The 14,931-nt window shown below is 39.7% G+C and overlaps 1 protein-coding gene across 1 annotated transcript in view; it reads right to left on the bottom strand.

Moving 5' to 3' along the window:
* Positions 1-651: 651 nt before the first annotated feature.
* LOC307049560 (putative phospholipid-transporting ATPase IM) overlaps positions 652-14,931 on the bottom strand; it is a gene marked incomplete at both ends in the record, with an annotated part of 113,946 nt that continues 99,666 nt past the window's right edge. The window contains 3 exons of the mRNA XM_079699117.1: positions 652-852; positions 3,226-3,314; positions 10,044-10,202. Of these exons, the coding sequence (XP_079555243.1) occupies positions 652-852; positions 3,226-3,314; positions 10,044-10,202 (449 nt within the window). The remainder of the gene's footprint in view (positions 853-3,225; positions 3,315-10,043; positions 10,203-14,931) is intronic.

The following is a 14,931-nucleotide window of genomic DNA, read 5'->3' as shown; positions in this document are numbered from 1 at the left end:
ACAATGAATAAGTGCCACCAACTATATTTCAACTCCTCCATGTACTCACTGATAGTTACTAATAATAATAGTAAAAATTAATATCATTAAGCTCTTACAATGTGTCAGGCATTTGTCTTAGAGCTTTACAGGTTTGTTTATTCCTCATACAATCTTTTTAAGTAGAACTATTACTTTCTCAATTTTTAAAATGAGGACACTGAGGTACTAGAAGGTGAAGTAACTTGCCCAAGGTTATGGAGCTAGTAAGTGGTAGAATAGGGTCTGAATCCAGGTATCTGGAGCCAGACTAGTGCCAGAGAGGCACCATCTCAATAGATCTCCCCAAATATTCTTCCATTTCTTTCCCAACATCAACCCAATTCTAACTCATCAGGTTGCATGAGATTATATCATAGTCCATGTATTCCAAAGGAAAACATTCCTAAGAAACCAAATCAAGAAGAAAATGAAATGCATTTTTTTAAATTTGAAAATGTAAAAGTTAAACGAATTGAACAGCTTAGTTCCCTCATTTGTAACAGATGTAGCAGATCATGAGCAGTTAGAGGGAGACATCTATCTCACTGTTGTAATTTTAAAACAAAAAAAATGATTACACAGAACAAAGGCTTTTGATGAAATGGCTTCACCAAAGTATAAACTCTCATCTTACCTCACATATAAAGAAATTGGTACAACTGTGTTGAGAATAATAATATATGACCAGAATGTTAAGAATCCTGAGAACACAGAGTTCTTCTCTCCTTCATTCCAAAAGAGGAAAGTTCTGAATTGGTCCCCAACTTGATTCTCCCAGATTGAATTTCCTATTGCAAGAATAATTCCCAAGCATATCAGAAACCCAAAAATCTGAAATGAGAATAGAGGTCTGGTTAAGGTTAACTTGAATCCCAAACTGGTCATATCAAGGCAATCTAACACTTCTAACTCCAAGAAATTGTCATTTGAAAAGCAAGTTATGCAAAGCTCATCTTACTTATCATTAATCATACAAGTAAAATGTAATGTATTTATGTTGGGAACTTGGCTAAATATTTTACATACATTTTCTCACTTAATTCTCCCATTGACTCTCTGAGATAGGAATAAACATTATTCACACTTTACAGGCCAAAACCAAAATAAAGCAGAAGCCCAGACAGATCATATAGCTTCTTTATGGTCACAAAGCTAATAACTTCACATCCTCTATTTGTGAAGAGTGCATATATTTGAGTGGCTTAAGTAAAGAAGATCATATGTACTGATTTGCTCTGGTCAATCCCAGTTTACATCTATTTTCCAGGTGTAATATTAATAGTATTCCCTTCTTTCACCTTCAAAAGCATCCTGTTTGAATGATAAACTATATGGTAACCCAAGGAATTAAAGCAAAAGGAAGAAAATATCAGTAATAAAGGACTGTCTCAGACTAGTCAAGTCTCTTGGCTACAGACCTAGCTGCACAATCCTTACTTAAAGTCAACAAGAAAGATAAGGATTAATTAAAATATGGCATGACATATACTAACAGTTTTCAGGTTGCTTCTGAGATTTTTTTAAAAAGTAGGAAGCAACCTGAAAACTGTTAGCCAACTCTTACATTATGATTAGTATCAGTATTAGGAAAGCAGACATTTTAGAGGTAAAGTAACTAGGAAGACAGCAAGGCCAGTCCCTTGTAAGTCCAAAATCCCGAACTTGGAAAGGAAGGACACAAAGTCACCAAACATATAACACCTGAGCTGAACACAAATGTTCTGGGGACCTTGCTAAGTGTCACCATGTTAGGAGCAGATACCAGTCACTGTTGAGGGAGGAGTGGGGCTAAAAACAGGAACGTATTTCTCTCCTATTTCCTTTTTCCTCCAAGAAAGAATATTCAGGCATTCTAGGACTGCCTCCTTTATTCGTTCATGGACAAAATAGGCACATAAGAAGACAAAGTTGGGGAAAACCTGATTTAAAATATATTAGTATATTAATATACTTTAAATCAGGAAAACCTAATTTAAAGTATATTAGAAAACCAGGTATTGGAGAAAAGTAATACTGTGAATCCCCCAAATCCTACCAATTTGGTACCTGTCTCACAGTATCCTCTTTCCTTTCAACGGCTAACACTACAAATTAATGGAAGTAAATTACTTTAAGAACATTAAATTTGGTGATGCTTGGTATCAAATGCCCTAATTTAGGATGGACTTGGCTTCTAATTCCCCACCGGATCATTCAATTTTCTAGTAGAAAAAGCTAGGACAGTGCCGGCTTCACAACCAGTAAGCTTACTCTGTGGTGGATACATATACAATCCCCATGCAAGCCCTACAGGTGGGCTCAAGTCCGTTTAAATGGGGAATTCTAGGAGGTGGGCACAGAATCCTTCTGGGAATGTCCTCTTGGCCTCATGGACTCTATGGGTATGAGATGAGGAAAGCCCAGGTCTGACGGTGACACTGAAAGTAAAACACAGAGCCCGGACAATATTTTGTGCCCCAAAAGAGTTCATTCCCTTTTTTCCTTATTCAGGGTCCCACCATTATGTATCAGTTGAGCAAATATTTACTGAGTGCAGATTCTTTAACGTTACTTGTGAGTCTGTGATGGGGCTGGTAGGGAAACATGGTTCAGAGTCACTGTCCTTATATTTCAAAGTCAATGTTCTAAACTCAACCCTAATATAAGGAGGCAAAGCAGTACGACACAAAAGTCAGATAACAATCAGATCCACAGCATGAGAAAGCACGAGATTAACTGATGAAAGGGTGGGGTGGGGCTTCCCTGGTGGCGCAGTGGTTGAGAGTCCACCTGCCGATGCAGGGGACGCAGGTTAGTGCCCCGGTCCGGGAAGATCCCACATGCCGCGGAGCGGCTGGGCCCGTGAGCCATGGCTGCTGAGCCTGTGCGTCTGGAGCCTGTGCTCCGCAACGGGAGAGGCCACAACACTGAGAGGCCCGCGTACCGCAAAAAAAAAAAATAAAAAAAATAAAAACAAATGGTCTTGCAAGGCCATGAAGGCCTCCATAAGCACTAACTTACGTCTCATGAGAAACTCTACCAATGGCTGAGAAATCATAATCTAGGAAATAGAAGACAGTAGAACTGGGCCCCAAATGCAAAGTCCCCAAATACAAATTCCACAAGGAGAATGTAGATTTCTGAAAGAATTCTCAGAAGAATGTAAGAAATATATTAAGATAACAATGACTAATGATAGTGCCTAATTTTGTTAAGGTAACTTACCCATAATACTAGAGTATTCATCAATCTATCAATGCTTGTCCTCTTAAACTTTGTCTTACCACTGTTCTGCATTAGTTTAGTATCAGGACCTGCAAAAGAAAAAAAAAAAAAAAGAAAGAAAAAGATATAACTTTGAAATGATTAGATGATGTATTATTATTATTATTAATTCCTACTTATATCAAATGTTTCTGAAAGGAAAATAATATGTTTTTTCAAAATAATTTGACTTTTATTAAGAACAGGATTATTATTAAGTTGTTTATGATTCTCATCTGGTGGCTTAACAACAATCCTGGAAATTGCAAGGGAACTGGTCCTCTTAGAAGGGGATAAATCCAGACATAACTTGCAGCTAAAAGGTTTAAGAAATGCTATTTTTCAAAAATCTGTGTGTGGATGTGCTTATAGTTTGAAGCAATTAAAGATTAAGATGTCAGTCAAACTGTGGAATAATTTATAAATGTCTAAAAGAATGTAGTAATAAACACAATTCAGAACACTAAGGTCTGAATGGAAAGTTAAGATAAGAAATCAAATTCTGGATGTGTTTCCCAAAAAGATGTGAGGTGCCTTTAATGGAGAAACTAAAATAACTCCCAACAATACAACAGCAAGTAATTTAAACCTTTATTGTGTATTGCACACTATTTATATAATATGCATTTTTTGTAAGGGCAAGAATTGTCTTAAATTCTGTTAGATTTATTTCAAGTAATTCTCTTAAATCCCATGTTAGATATTTACTAAGTGCCTTGTTCAAGAAATTCTGAGAATATTATTAACTGCTTTAGAGGTAGATTATTAGATGACTAACAAAGAATATTAGATTATACTGCTAAGGAAATTCCTTCTGGACAAAGAAGATGCTCAATAGAAGTGATTACATTTTAATTATATCAGATTTCCCTAGTCTTCCCTCTCCACTTCATCTTTCCACAATTATCACCAATCCACGCAGCCACTTAAAAGCAGAGGAGAAGGGAAAGGGAAGAAAAGAGAGAAGCGGGGCACACATGGAATTATACGCCATTCTAGAAGTCAGGGAAGCATGGGAACATCGTTAAAAGACTCCTTTACTTGAAAGACAAATTGGAGCAAAGATTGGGGTCTCAAACAATTCACTGTCCTGAGTTGGAAATTGTACCCCAGTGTCCTATTCCCAGACACTGCTGTGTAAGGGAGACCACCCGCATTTTCTCAGAATCATTTATTAAAATCATATGGACACTGAGCGTGGGAAGTATTTCTTTTAGTAAAGATCACAAAGAGCAAATAGAGTTTGTGATTGCTAAAAGCTGAAATATTGACAGACCAGTTTTGTGCTAAAAATTTACATTTCTTAGGCATACATACACACACAGACTAGCAAAGAATCCACTGAATGGGTTCTTAAGCACTTATTTAAATATATCCACAGATGTTAACATACACATCTCTTCTTCCCCTCATAGTCACAGTCCTGAGAGAATTTCCTATACTCAACAGCCTCTTTTTCCTTATCTCCCATTCATTTCTCAAGCTAGTTTCTGGGCCAGTCACTCTACCAAAACAAATTTGGTGTTATCATCAATAACCTCCATGCCTTCTTGGACCTCTCAGCAGCCTTTGACACTGTTGACTACTCCATTCTTTTGAAACACACTCTTTCCTTAGCTTCCATTTTACATGTTCTGCTTTCCCGCCTACCTCTTTGGTAGCTTCTTTTTTGTCTTCCATTATGCTCATTCCTTTCTTCCCAGCCATTAAATAGTGAGACATCTTTAGAATCAGGCATAGGCCATCTTCTCTTCTTTCTCAATCCACCTTCCCTGAGCAATCTCATCTAAGACCACAGCTCCAATTAACATCTGTAGGCCAAATGTATATCTCCAGCTCAGATTGCTCCTCTGAGCCCTAAACTCATATATTTAAATCCATATATTTGATTGCCTATATGGTATCTTCACCTGGTCTTTCTAAGGCCCCTCAAGTGGCCCTTGTCAAGCCCAACTTGTGACCTTTTTCTCCAGGGTTCCTTATCTCGGTGAATGGCACCACTATCCATCCAGTTGTGAAGAGTGGGAGAAACCTAAGAGTCTAGTCTATCGCATCACTCCCACCCTAAATCCAAAGTACCGTCATCTCTCAACTAGACTGTAGTAAAAGCCTAGCAACTTTGTCTCCCCACATCTACTCTGCCACCACCCAAATCATACACTTTTCCCAGGACCCTATTTACCAACTTTAAAAATACTGTAGGCAGGAGGGAAACTTTCAAATTTAACACTTACACACACGCCATCTGTTTGAAAAACTTGCAATGGCTTCTGAATGCTCTCAGGATAAAGACCAAAATTCTGGATACAGACCACAGGACCTGTATGATCTGGCCCCTATCCCTGTCTCTAGTCACATGTTCATCTCTATCCTCCAAGTTTTCCATGCTCTACAGTGGCCTTCTTAAGTTTTTTGTTTATTTGTTTGTTTTTACCTCCCCAGCCTCATTCCTATCATAGAGCCTTTGCCTATGGCGTGCCTTTTAGCTAGCTTGTTCTTTCCCTTCATATTCCTCCACTACATACTCCTGTGAGTCCATGTTATTTTTGTCCAGAGTACTTATCTCAGTTTGAGATTATATACTCATTACTACAATTATTTAAGATTAATGTCTCTCTCTCCTACCAGACTCAAAACCACATGAGTGAAGAGACCACACTTTTTTTGTTCACATTCTTAATTGCAAATAAGTAAGTAGCATAGTGCCTGCCACATAGTGGGTACTCAATAAATAACTGTTTAATGAATAAATTTATTTATGAAGTACCTGCTATGTTTTAGGCAATGTGCATATGTCCTTTTCACCTATTATCTCACTAAGGCTTAAAACAAGCCAAAAAATTAGGTACTATTATCCTTAGTTCACTAATAATGAAACTCAGGATTAAAGAATTTAAATAACTTGCCTGAGATTTTTTTTTTTTGTCTAGTAAGCATCAGAGCCGAACTTAGAACCCAGATATATCTAATTCTAAGGCTCTTGCTCTTAACCACTATTTTTAAAGCTATATGAAATAGTCCATTAATTCACTGACTCATTCAAACAATGTGTGTTTAAGACTGTGACTCATTCAGAGTCCAAACAGGAAATAGATGACACATTGATCAAGGATAATTAGAGAAAGGTTTATTTATAAAGGGACTCTTTACAAAAGTGTGAGTGGGTGTATCAGAGGTACAGAAGTAAAAGGTTAATGCAGTAACCAAGGACTTGGTAGCAATCAAGATGTTTCTCTATCTACACCAGAAGGGTAGGATGAGGGAAAGGGGTGGTTATTAGACCCTAAGGAGAGAGTTGTGTAAAGTCTGCAGCCTTTAGAGGAAGAGTGACTTTATGTTGAGGGACCCAGCCAGCTTGAAGGTAGGCAGTCTGGGGGAATAAATACCTTGACCTCAATCTTCTTCCTTTGATCTCTTCCCAGGGACCCCCAATGATAGGACCAAAGTTCAAGGAAACCTATTAGTGTAAACCATACAAGTCGGCCTCCCAAGGCAGACAAAGAGTGTGAAATGGTGAGAGTAGATCTGGAGGGGCAAGTGGAAGGCATCCAGCACAAAAACCTACATTGCACCAAGATGGTCCTGACTCCTATGGATGCCTTAAATGAATAAGACTTCTGACTTGTACCCTCAGAAACAGGACTTTCTCCTCTCTTGAGATAAAGGAAAACCATAGCAGGGAGGCATGGCCTAGCTGTTAATGTATATTAGACCCTCATAAATTATAGATTTGTAAAGTAAACCATGTTTGTGTCAACTATACTCCTTGCACAATCCTTAATGGCAGGTATAACTAGAGTAATAATACAGAAAGAATAGTTAATAATTTGTTTTGGGTAACTTTCATAAGATCGAGGTGTTCACCTAGAACTAGTTCCCCAAATTAGATGTCTCATGACTTAGGGGTTCTGAGACACTCATTTGTTCAACTCTGATATTGACGAAACCAACGATTCCTCAGCCTGTCGTTATTCTAGTTGAACTTTCTATTAATGTTTGTGCCTAGACTAAAGTCAACGTAGGCATGCTCTGCTTTACAAATATCTGCCTCATGAAGATCCCCTGCCAGTGAACATCAAGGTCACATCACAAAAGAGGGTGATGCCCCACTTCTCCCTGCCGAGATCCAAGAGCAGTACATTTTCCCAACTCTCAGCCTATGGAGCAGACAATGCGCTCTGAATTGATGCTGAAAGAAGGGAGACGCAGGGAAGGAAAGAAAATAGCATTTGTCAAGCATCCTCTTCCATATGCATTGCCTCACTGAGCCTTTACAGTGACTCCCTAATGCACTCATTCTTATCCCCATATTATAGCAGAGAAAACTAAAGCTTAGGAAGTTTAAGTAACCGAGGTTTAACATTCTCCAGCTGGTAAACAAATTTAAACCCAGATCTGTCCAATCCAAATTCTGTGAACTATCTGTTACACTTTTTTGGAGGGAGACCTGTCCAGCTTACCACTCCACTTTCTTCTATGTAGGAGCATTTCCCCACAGAGCCAACATTATGAAGGAAAGCTTGACCCCTGAGGGGCTCTCAGCAGCTGTCCTAGCATAACATGCTATAGCTGAACCATACTTCCGAATTAGTCATTCCAAACAAGATCACACAAATGCAAACAAAAGTTTGGGCTACAGCCCACTCCTAGGATGATGCACCCCCACCCATTTCTCTAATGATAGGGAGCAAACCAAGAGGGTCCTTCACATCAGAGGACCTCCAAGAAATCTCCCCTTCATTAAATGGAAAGACTAAAGGGGGAAGGTAAAGAGACGTTGATGTATAAGCCTAGCACTCTTTTTCTCAGTACAAGATGCAAATAAGGAAATAGATTATCACAGGTTTATTCCCCTGACTAAAGAGTAAAAGCATCTGGTGAAAACATTATGAAACCAGATTCATCCCCAGATAAAACTGTATATACAGCCTCATTTCTAGGGATTTCTCAAGTCCTTACAATGGCAATGCCCCAAGCAGCAAGAGCCTTGCTAACACCCACAGCTGAGAGTATTTAAGAGGAATTGGGAGGATTTCTCTAGATTTGGAACACTTTTGAGTCTTTAATGAACATTTTGTTGCTGTTGAAGGAAGTCAGTTAAGAAGAACATTCCAGTTTTGATTGCACATATAGTCAATGGGCCCAAAACACATCTTAATTTGGTGTCACAATAAACAGGATTTTTAAAAAATCAAGGACTGGCAATTGAAGCCATGAGTGAAATTTGAGAGGCTTTACGAAATGGTGCTACTGTAAGCTTCCTTAGCAGGAGAGTGCCATCTTGGGCCCATAGAGACAAAGTAGAGACAGGAAAAGTGGCAGCAGGCAGAGGAAGAGGCACTCCCCTCCCTCCCCCAAGTCCCATCCCCACCTCCAGCATGCACAGTCTTTCCAGGACCCACTGTCCTGCTGATGAAAAGTAGAAGAAGCTCTGAAATAGACAGAGAAATAACTGCAGGATCTCTACGAAGGTTTTTCCAAAAGGATTGCTTGAACTTGGCAAACTACAAAATTAACAGCAGAGCTGGGGCTTCCTTTCATGCTCATCTCCACTTTAAAGGCAGGCTGATTAATATACATAATGATGGGGATGATTGAGACGGGGTTAGAGAATGAGAAATTAAACAATAGGTATCGTAAATAGTGCTACAATGAACATTGTGGTACATGTCTCTTTTTGAATTAATAGCCAGGACATGGAAGCAACCTAGATGTCTATCAACAGATGAATGGATAAAGAAGATGTGGCACATACATACAATGGAATATTACTCAGCCATAAAAAGAAACGAAATTGAGTTATTTGTAGTGAGGTGGATGGACCTAGAGTTTGTCATACAGAGTGAACCAAGTCAGAAAGAGAAAAACAAATGCTGTATGATAACACATATATATGGTATCTAAAAAAAAAATTAAAATGGTACTGATGAACCTAGTGGCAGGGCAGGAATAAAGACGTAGACATAGAGGGCTTCCCTGGTGGTGCAGTGGTTGAGAGTCCGCCTGCCGATGCATGGGACACAGGTTCGTGCCCCGGTCCGGGAAGATCCCACATGCCGCGGAGCGGCTGGGCCCGTGAGCCATGGCCACTGGGCCTGCGCATCCGGAGCCCGTGCTCCGCAATGGGAGAGGCCACAACAGTGAGAGGCCCGCTTACCGCAAAAAAAAAAAAAAAAAAAAAAAAGACGTAGACATAGAGAAAGGACTTGAGGACACGGGGCGGGGAGGGGGAAGCTGGGGCGAAGTGAGAGTAGCGACATACATACACTACCAAGTGTAAAATAGCTAGCGGGAAGCAGCTGCATAGCACAGGGAGATCAGCTCGGTGCTTTGTGATGACCTAGAGGGGTGGGATAGAGAGGGTGGGAAGGAGGCTCAAGCGGGAGGGGATATGGGGATATAGGTATGCATATGGCTGATTCACTTTGCTATACAACAGAAACTAACACAGTATTGTGAAGCAATTATACTCCAATAAAAATCTATCCAAAAAAAAAAAGAAAAAAACCAGTAGGTATCTAGCATCTGAGTAATTAAGGCCCATGCACTCTTAAGAATAAGTTCATGATGTCAGTGTTTCCTTGCAGACTGGGGCCACACAAACTATTTCCAGAGCAGCGGTGTCTTATCCTGGTGCCCTTTACTCTGCAGTCAACCCAGAAGGGCACCTTGCACGCAATAAAAGCACCGTGCTCATCCAACCTGGAGAGCCGCAGACTGTGCTCACGCAGATCTCAGGAAGGGCCCTCCCATAACAGACCCTGGAGAATCTTCTGTACCTGCAAAAATAACCATTCCAAAACACCAGCTGGTATTTCTCAGGACACAGCCCCTCAGGATTATCTTCTCATTGTTGAGGGAGTGCTTGCTGCCCTTCCAAGAGAGGACTCCAGTGAATTTATCTAGTTTGTTGTTAGGCGTCTCACAGACAACAATCCCTGTAAAATACAAAAAACAAACATCTTTATGACTCACCTCAAACTCTCTTTAGAGGTCCACAGTACTGCTTTAGCACCCAACTTCTAACATACAGTACAGTTTCCTTCTCTTTTGGGCAGCAAAATACACATATATACACATATGTACATATATCTTAGGCTGTGCTAGGAAAAATCATGTGGGAGGGGTACAAAGATGGAAATCCATCAGATATTTTGAAACATTATATTCTGCACTGTCCAAATAAGAACAGAAACCTCAAGAGCCATGGGATGTTTATTCCTCTAAAAAGAAAAAAAAACACTAATCTCTACTTTTGGTTTGTAACAAATGATTTTTGAAAAGATAAAGCAGGGATGATCCTAAAAGTTTTTCTTATTTCATGTCTTTGTATTTAATGTAACTTTCACACAGGTTAAAGTGGCATACTTCCAGTTTCACAACCAAAGTTAACTGGGTCTTTCTAGGCTGATAATCAGAATTTCGGGGTTCCTACTATATTCCACCCCCAAGAAACCTGGGTCTTGTTTGCCACATGTGCCTGAGAATGCGTGTGATTCCTTTCAGCTGTTCTATGCTTCTTATCTTGATTAGATTCAGAGATCTGGGGGCTCTCAGAGGCACCATATAACTTGCCCCAAACTGTCCAGAAGACGTTTCTAGTTTTTTTTAATACCAAGCCCATTCCAAACTAAGGGCATGCCCATTCTAAATCAATGAATCAATTCGTTCCATTATTTCAATAAGGAAATACACTTTTAGGTGCGGGTTCTCTTGATAGAAAAACAAACCAGAAATAATCTTTCATGGGCCCTGTCACAAAATATATCTATTAGATTCAAGTACATTTGCATTGCAAACAGTTGGGGTTAACTTTTTATAAGTTATGAGTACAAAGATTTGAAAGACAGAGAAAGAGAGGAAGAAAAAGAGAGAGGGAAGGAATGAAAAAGGAGATTGAGGGTAGATCCAAACAGGGTTCAAGCCAGCCAGGGGTAAGATTAGTGTCTACAAAATTCTCTCTTGAAAACAATAAAAATACATTTATTTAATCAGAAGCCAAAAGGGTAGATTGCAACATAAAAAGTGTCATTTGGAAAATGAAAAAAGGAAGCACATTTTCAGAACTGACTGAAAGGAAGAGAGACCAGCCAGGCCTACAGAACCTTGTATTGCACTGTTACACCCCTAACAAACACCTCCTGAACCTAGAGCCTTCTTAGATGGGCTCCCTTCCTTAGTAGGATGATATGTTTTCCTTTTAAAACTCATGGACCGAGGAGACAGCAGCCAGTTTTCACATGGCCTGATCACTCCTAACCAACCAGATTACTAATATTCATAGACCTTGCTTGAAAAAACAAAAACAAGAGTCTGGAAGGAATGAGAGACTCGAGGGCTCGGGCTGCTTTTCCAACTCCATCTACCTTTCTCCAGTATCATAAAAGTGTCACTGCCTGAATACCCCCAACTGGGACACACACTGGCTTCTTCCCAGACATCCACTGCTAACTGTGAGCGTGCTGGCAGGAGGATTTGGATGAGGCTAAATAACCTGTACAAAGTCACTTTTTATACGAAGGGAAGTGGCTAAGTCCTTGTTTGCTCCCATTACAGCATATATCACAGATATTCAAAAGTAAATGAAAACTGATTTCAACTGGCCCAAGTTGTTTAGACAATTACATTGTAGAAGAGAAGACTTTTTCTAAACCCTAAGAATTCAGTATCTTTTTTTCTTGACCAATAATATACATTCTTGAATTTTGTAGAACCTTGAATTGGGTGTCACCAGCAAAACCTACATAAAATTACGGGTCGACAGCAACCCTCAAAGCTTATTCCAAATTCTTGACCCAAGACTCAATTTCTCAGGCTTCAAACTCGGCCACTAAAAAAAAAAAAAAAAGTGCTTTGGGCAAAAACAACATGATACACAGTTCCTGCCAACAGGAATATAAAAAACAGGCTCATTTGATCATTTTTATTGTCGTAAGCAAAGACTGACATGGAGGCAAATACAGCCTTGAACATGTTGGCTCGCTCCTCCCTGGCCCCAAGGCTCATCCACTTCTGGCCTGACACCAAGGGTGTGGTTCTAGACAGAAACAGGCAGTAAGGCCAAAGGGTTCTGCCTCAGTTTTTGGAAGCCAAACTCCAATTCAGCCCTTCTGGAAGAGTGTGGGCCCAGTGATTTAAATACATACTAAATACAGGGCCTAGTCAAAACAAAGTGGCAAGAACAAAGCCAAACTACTTTTTTTTTTAATCTTTAGAAGTGCTCAGCTTCCCCCTTTTAGCCCTGTTAGCACAAAACACAAGCTTCCCAATGTCTATTCTGCCTCTTTCCAAAAGGGGTGAGCAGGTTTCTTTGAAGGGAGCACTGGATTCACTTCTATATCCCCATAACCCATCATACTGGCTCCATAATAGGTTCTTAATAAATACTTGTTGGAGAGATGGATGGAAAGATGGTTTTAAGAGAGAAGACTGGGAGATGATGTGAGTATTAGAGCAGATCTAAGATGAATGAAAGAAGTGGTATATTTCCATGGTAATATGATAAAGGGGATTGGAAGACCTAATCGCCCAGCCACAACGGGGGACTTAGGTTGGTCTAACTCTCAAGGGATACAAATAGATCTGAAAACAAGGTGGGCAACTTAAAGCACATCAGAAGCAATCAAAACTGTATTCCTCTCATAAATCAAAATAAGGACTAGAGAAAAACTGTAGGACCTTTCTTCCCTTTGCTAATTGTGTCAAAGAGTAAGAGGCAGTTAACAGATGACAATGGATGAGAAAACAGTTTAGGAAAAATAGCATTGTTTCTCACATAATTATTCACTGAACACATGTTTAGAGAACAAAGTCATCTTTAATGAGCAATAAAATAACTGGGAAAAAAATCATGTCAATAATGAAGTATAAATATAATGAAACTAGCTAGTCACAGTTGTTTGCTTCTCTGAAGATAACAGACGTGTAAGCAGATAGCAATTCATCCAGTTTGCAATTGCACAGAAATACTCTAGGCCATATGGAACAAAATCCATGAGATTTCACTCTGAACCCTGCCGGCATTCTAAATTTAGTCCGCTGGATTGTTGGTTAATTACCATCCTAATAACCTTCTCAAACTAAAGTGTTTATCTTAAAGTGGAAATCTATAGTTTATCATGAAAATGGAATTCAGTACCCAATACTTCAAGATTTTTCCAGAGCAGTTGGCTTTATTTCTTTATGGATATTATTATTAGCAATGCTTCTTGATTATCTGTGCTAAAACTCTTCCCTAAGACAATTACCTATTAAATAAGACATCATGGGACTTCCCTGGTGGCGCAATGGTTATGAATTCGCCTGTCAATGCAGGGGACACGGGTTTGATACCTGGTCCGAGAAGATCCCACATGCTGCAGAGCAACTAAGCCTGTGCACCACAACTACTGAGCCTGTGCTCTAAAGCTTGTGTGCCACAACTACTGAGCCCACGAGCCACAACTACTGAAGCCTGCATGCCTAGAGCCCATGTTCCACAACAGGAGAAGCCACCGCAATGATAAGTCCACGCACCACAACGTACCGCAATGAAGAGTAGCCCCTGCTCGCCGCAACTAGAGAAAGCCAGCGTGCAGCAACGGAGACCCAACGCAGCCAAAAATAAATAAATAAATAGGTAAATTTAAAAATAAATAAATAAGACATCATCATTTCTGTTCAAGAGTTTCTCCAGCCAAGAGCTTTTTAGAGTTTTTAGAAGACTGCCCTCTACTGTTGCCCTGATGATTGTGATAAATACTTTTTTCTTAGAAAGAAGAATGTCATCTTCCCATTTTCTAAAACCTCATTATTCTTCAACTATTAAGCCTTAGCCACCCATCATCACCACCATAATGGCCACATCAACACCAGCAGTAAAGAGAAGAGTTATTCCTCCTTGTCTTCACAAGGCATCTATGCCTTACACAGTCACATCAGCTTTGCTGTTAGGCTGTGCTTCTGTCCAGGTGAATAGGGAACATATCTGATAGGTTTAAAAAGTCACAAGATGCTAACAAAGCCTTTCTGTGTGTGTGTGCTTGTTTTTCTGTGTTTTAATTACACACATGCTGTTCTTTAGAAAGGATCACAAAAACACACAAAGATTCCTGAAATAAAGAGTCAACCAAGGGGGCTTCCCTGGTGGCTCAGTGGTTGAGAGTCTGCCTGCCGATGTAGGGGACGCGGGTTCGTGCCCCGGTCCGGGAAGATCTCACATGCCGTGGAGCCGCTGGGCCCGTGAGCCATGACCGCTGAGCCTGCGCATCCTGAACCTGTGCTCCGCAACGGGAGAGGCCACAACAGTGAGAGGCCCGCGTACAGCAAAAAAAAAAAAAGAGTCAACCTTTCCCTGGTTCGAAACTCGGTATTAACAGTCATACAAAATATGTAAACTTGTCATATTTGCAAAAAAACAGATCTTAGTCCAGCCAGTAACAATATGCAAAAGATTCTTAAGCACATTTGGACAATTTACATCCAGGGCTTTCTCCAAGGCATAAGAATGACCAGTTTACAAATGTATAATTGAAACTATTTCCAGTTATTATTTGTAAATCTTGTCAATTCCTATAAGACTTCAAAATGAAAAATCAAGATCCACTCTATTTTTATACTTATTATAATTTTAAGTCAAGTTATGTATCTTTTTTTATAAAATTCAACAGACTACATATCAATTTTTTT

The sequence above is a fragment of the Hyperoodon ampullatus genome (assembly GCF_949752795.1).
Source record: "Hyperoodon ampullatus genome assembly, chromosome: 3".
Classification (NCBI taxonomy): Eukaryota; Metazoa; Chordata; class Mammalia; order Artiodactyla; family Ziphiidae; genus Hyperoodon; species Hyperoodon ampullatus.
Note: the sequence above shows the minus strand (reverse complement) of the source record. Positions and strands in the feature narration are given on the sequence as shown.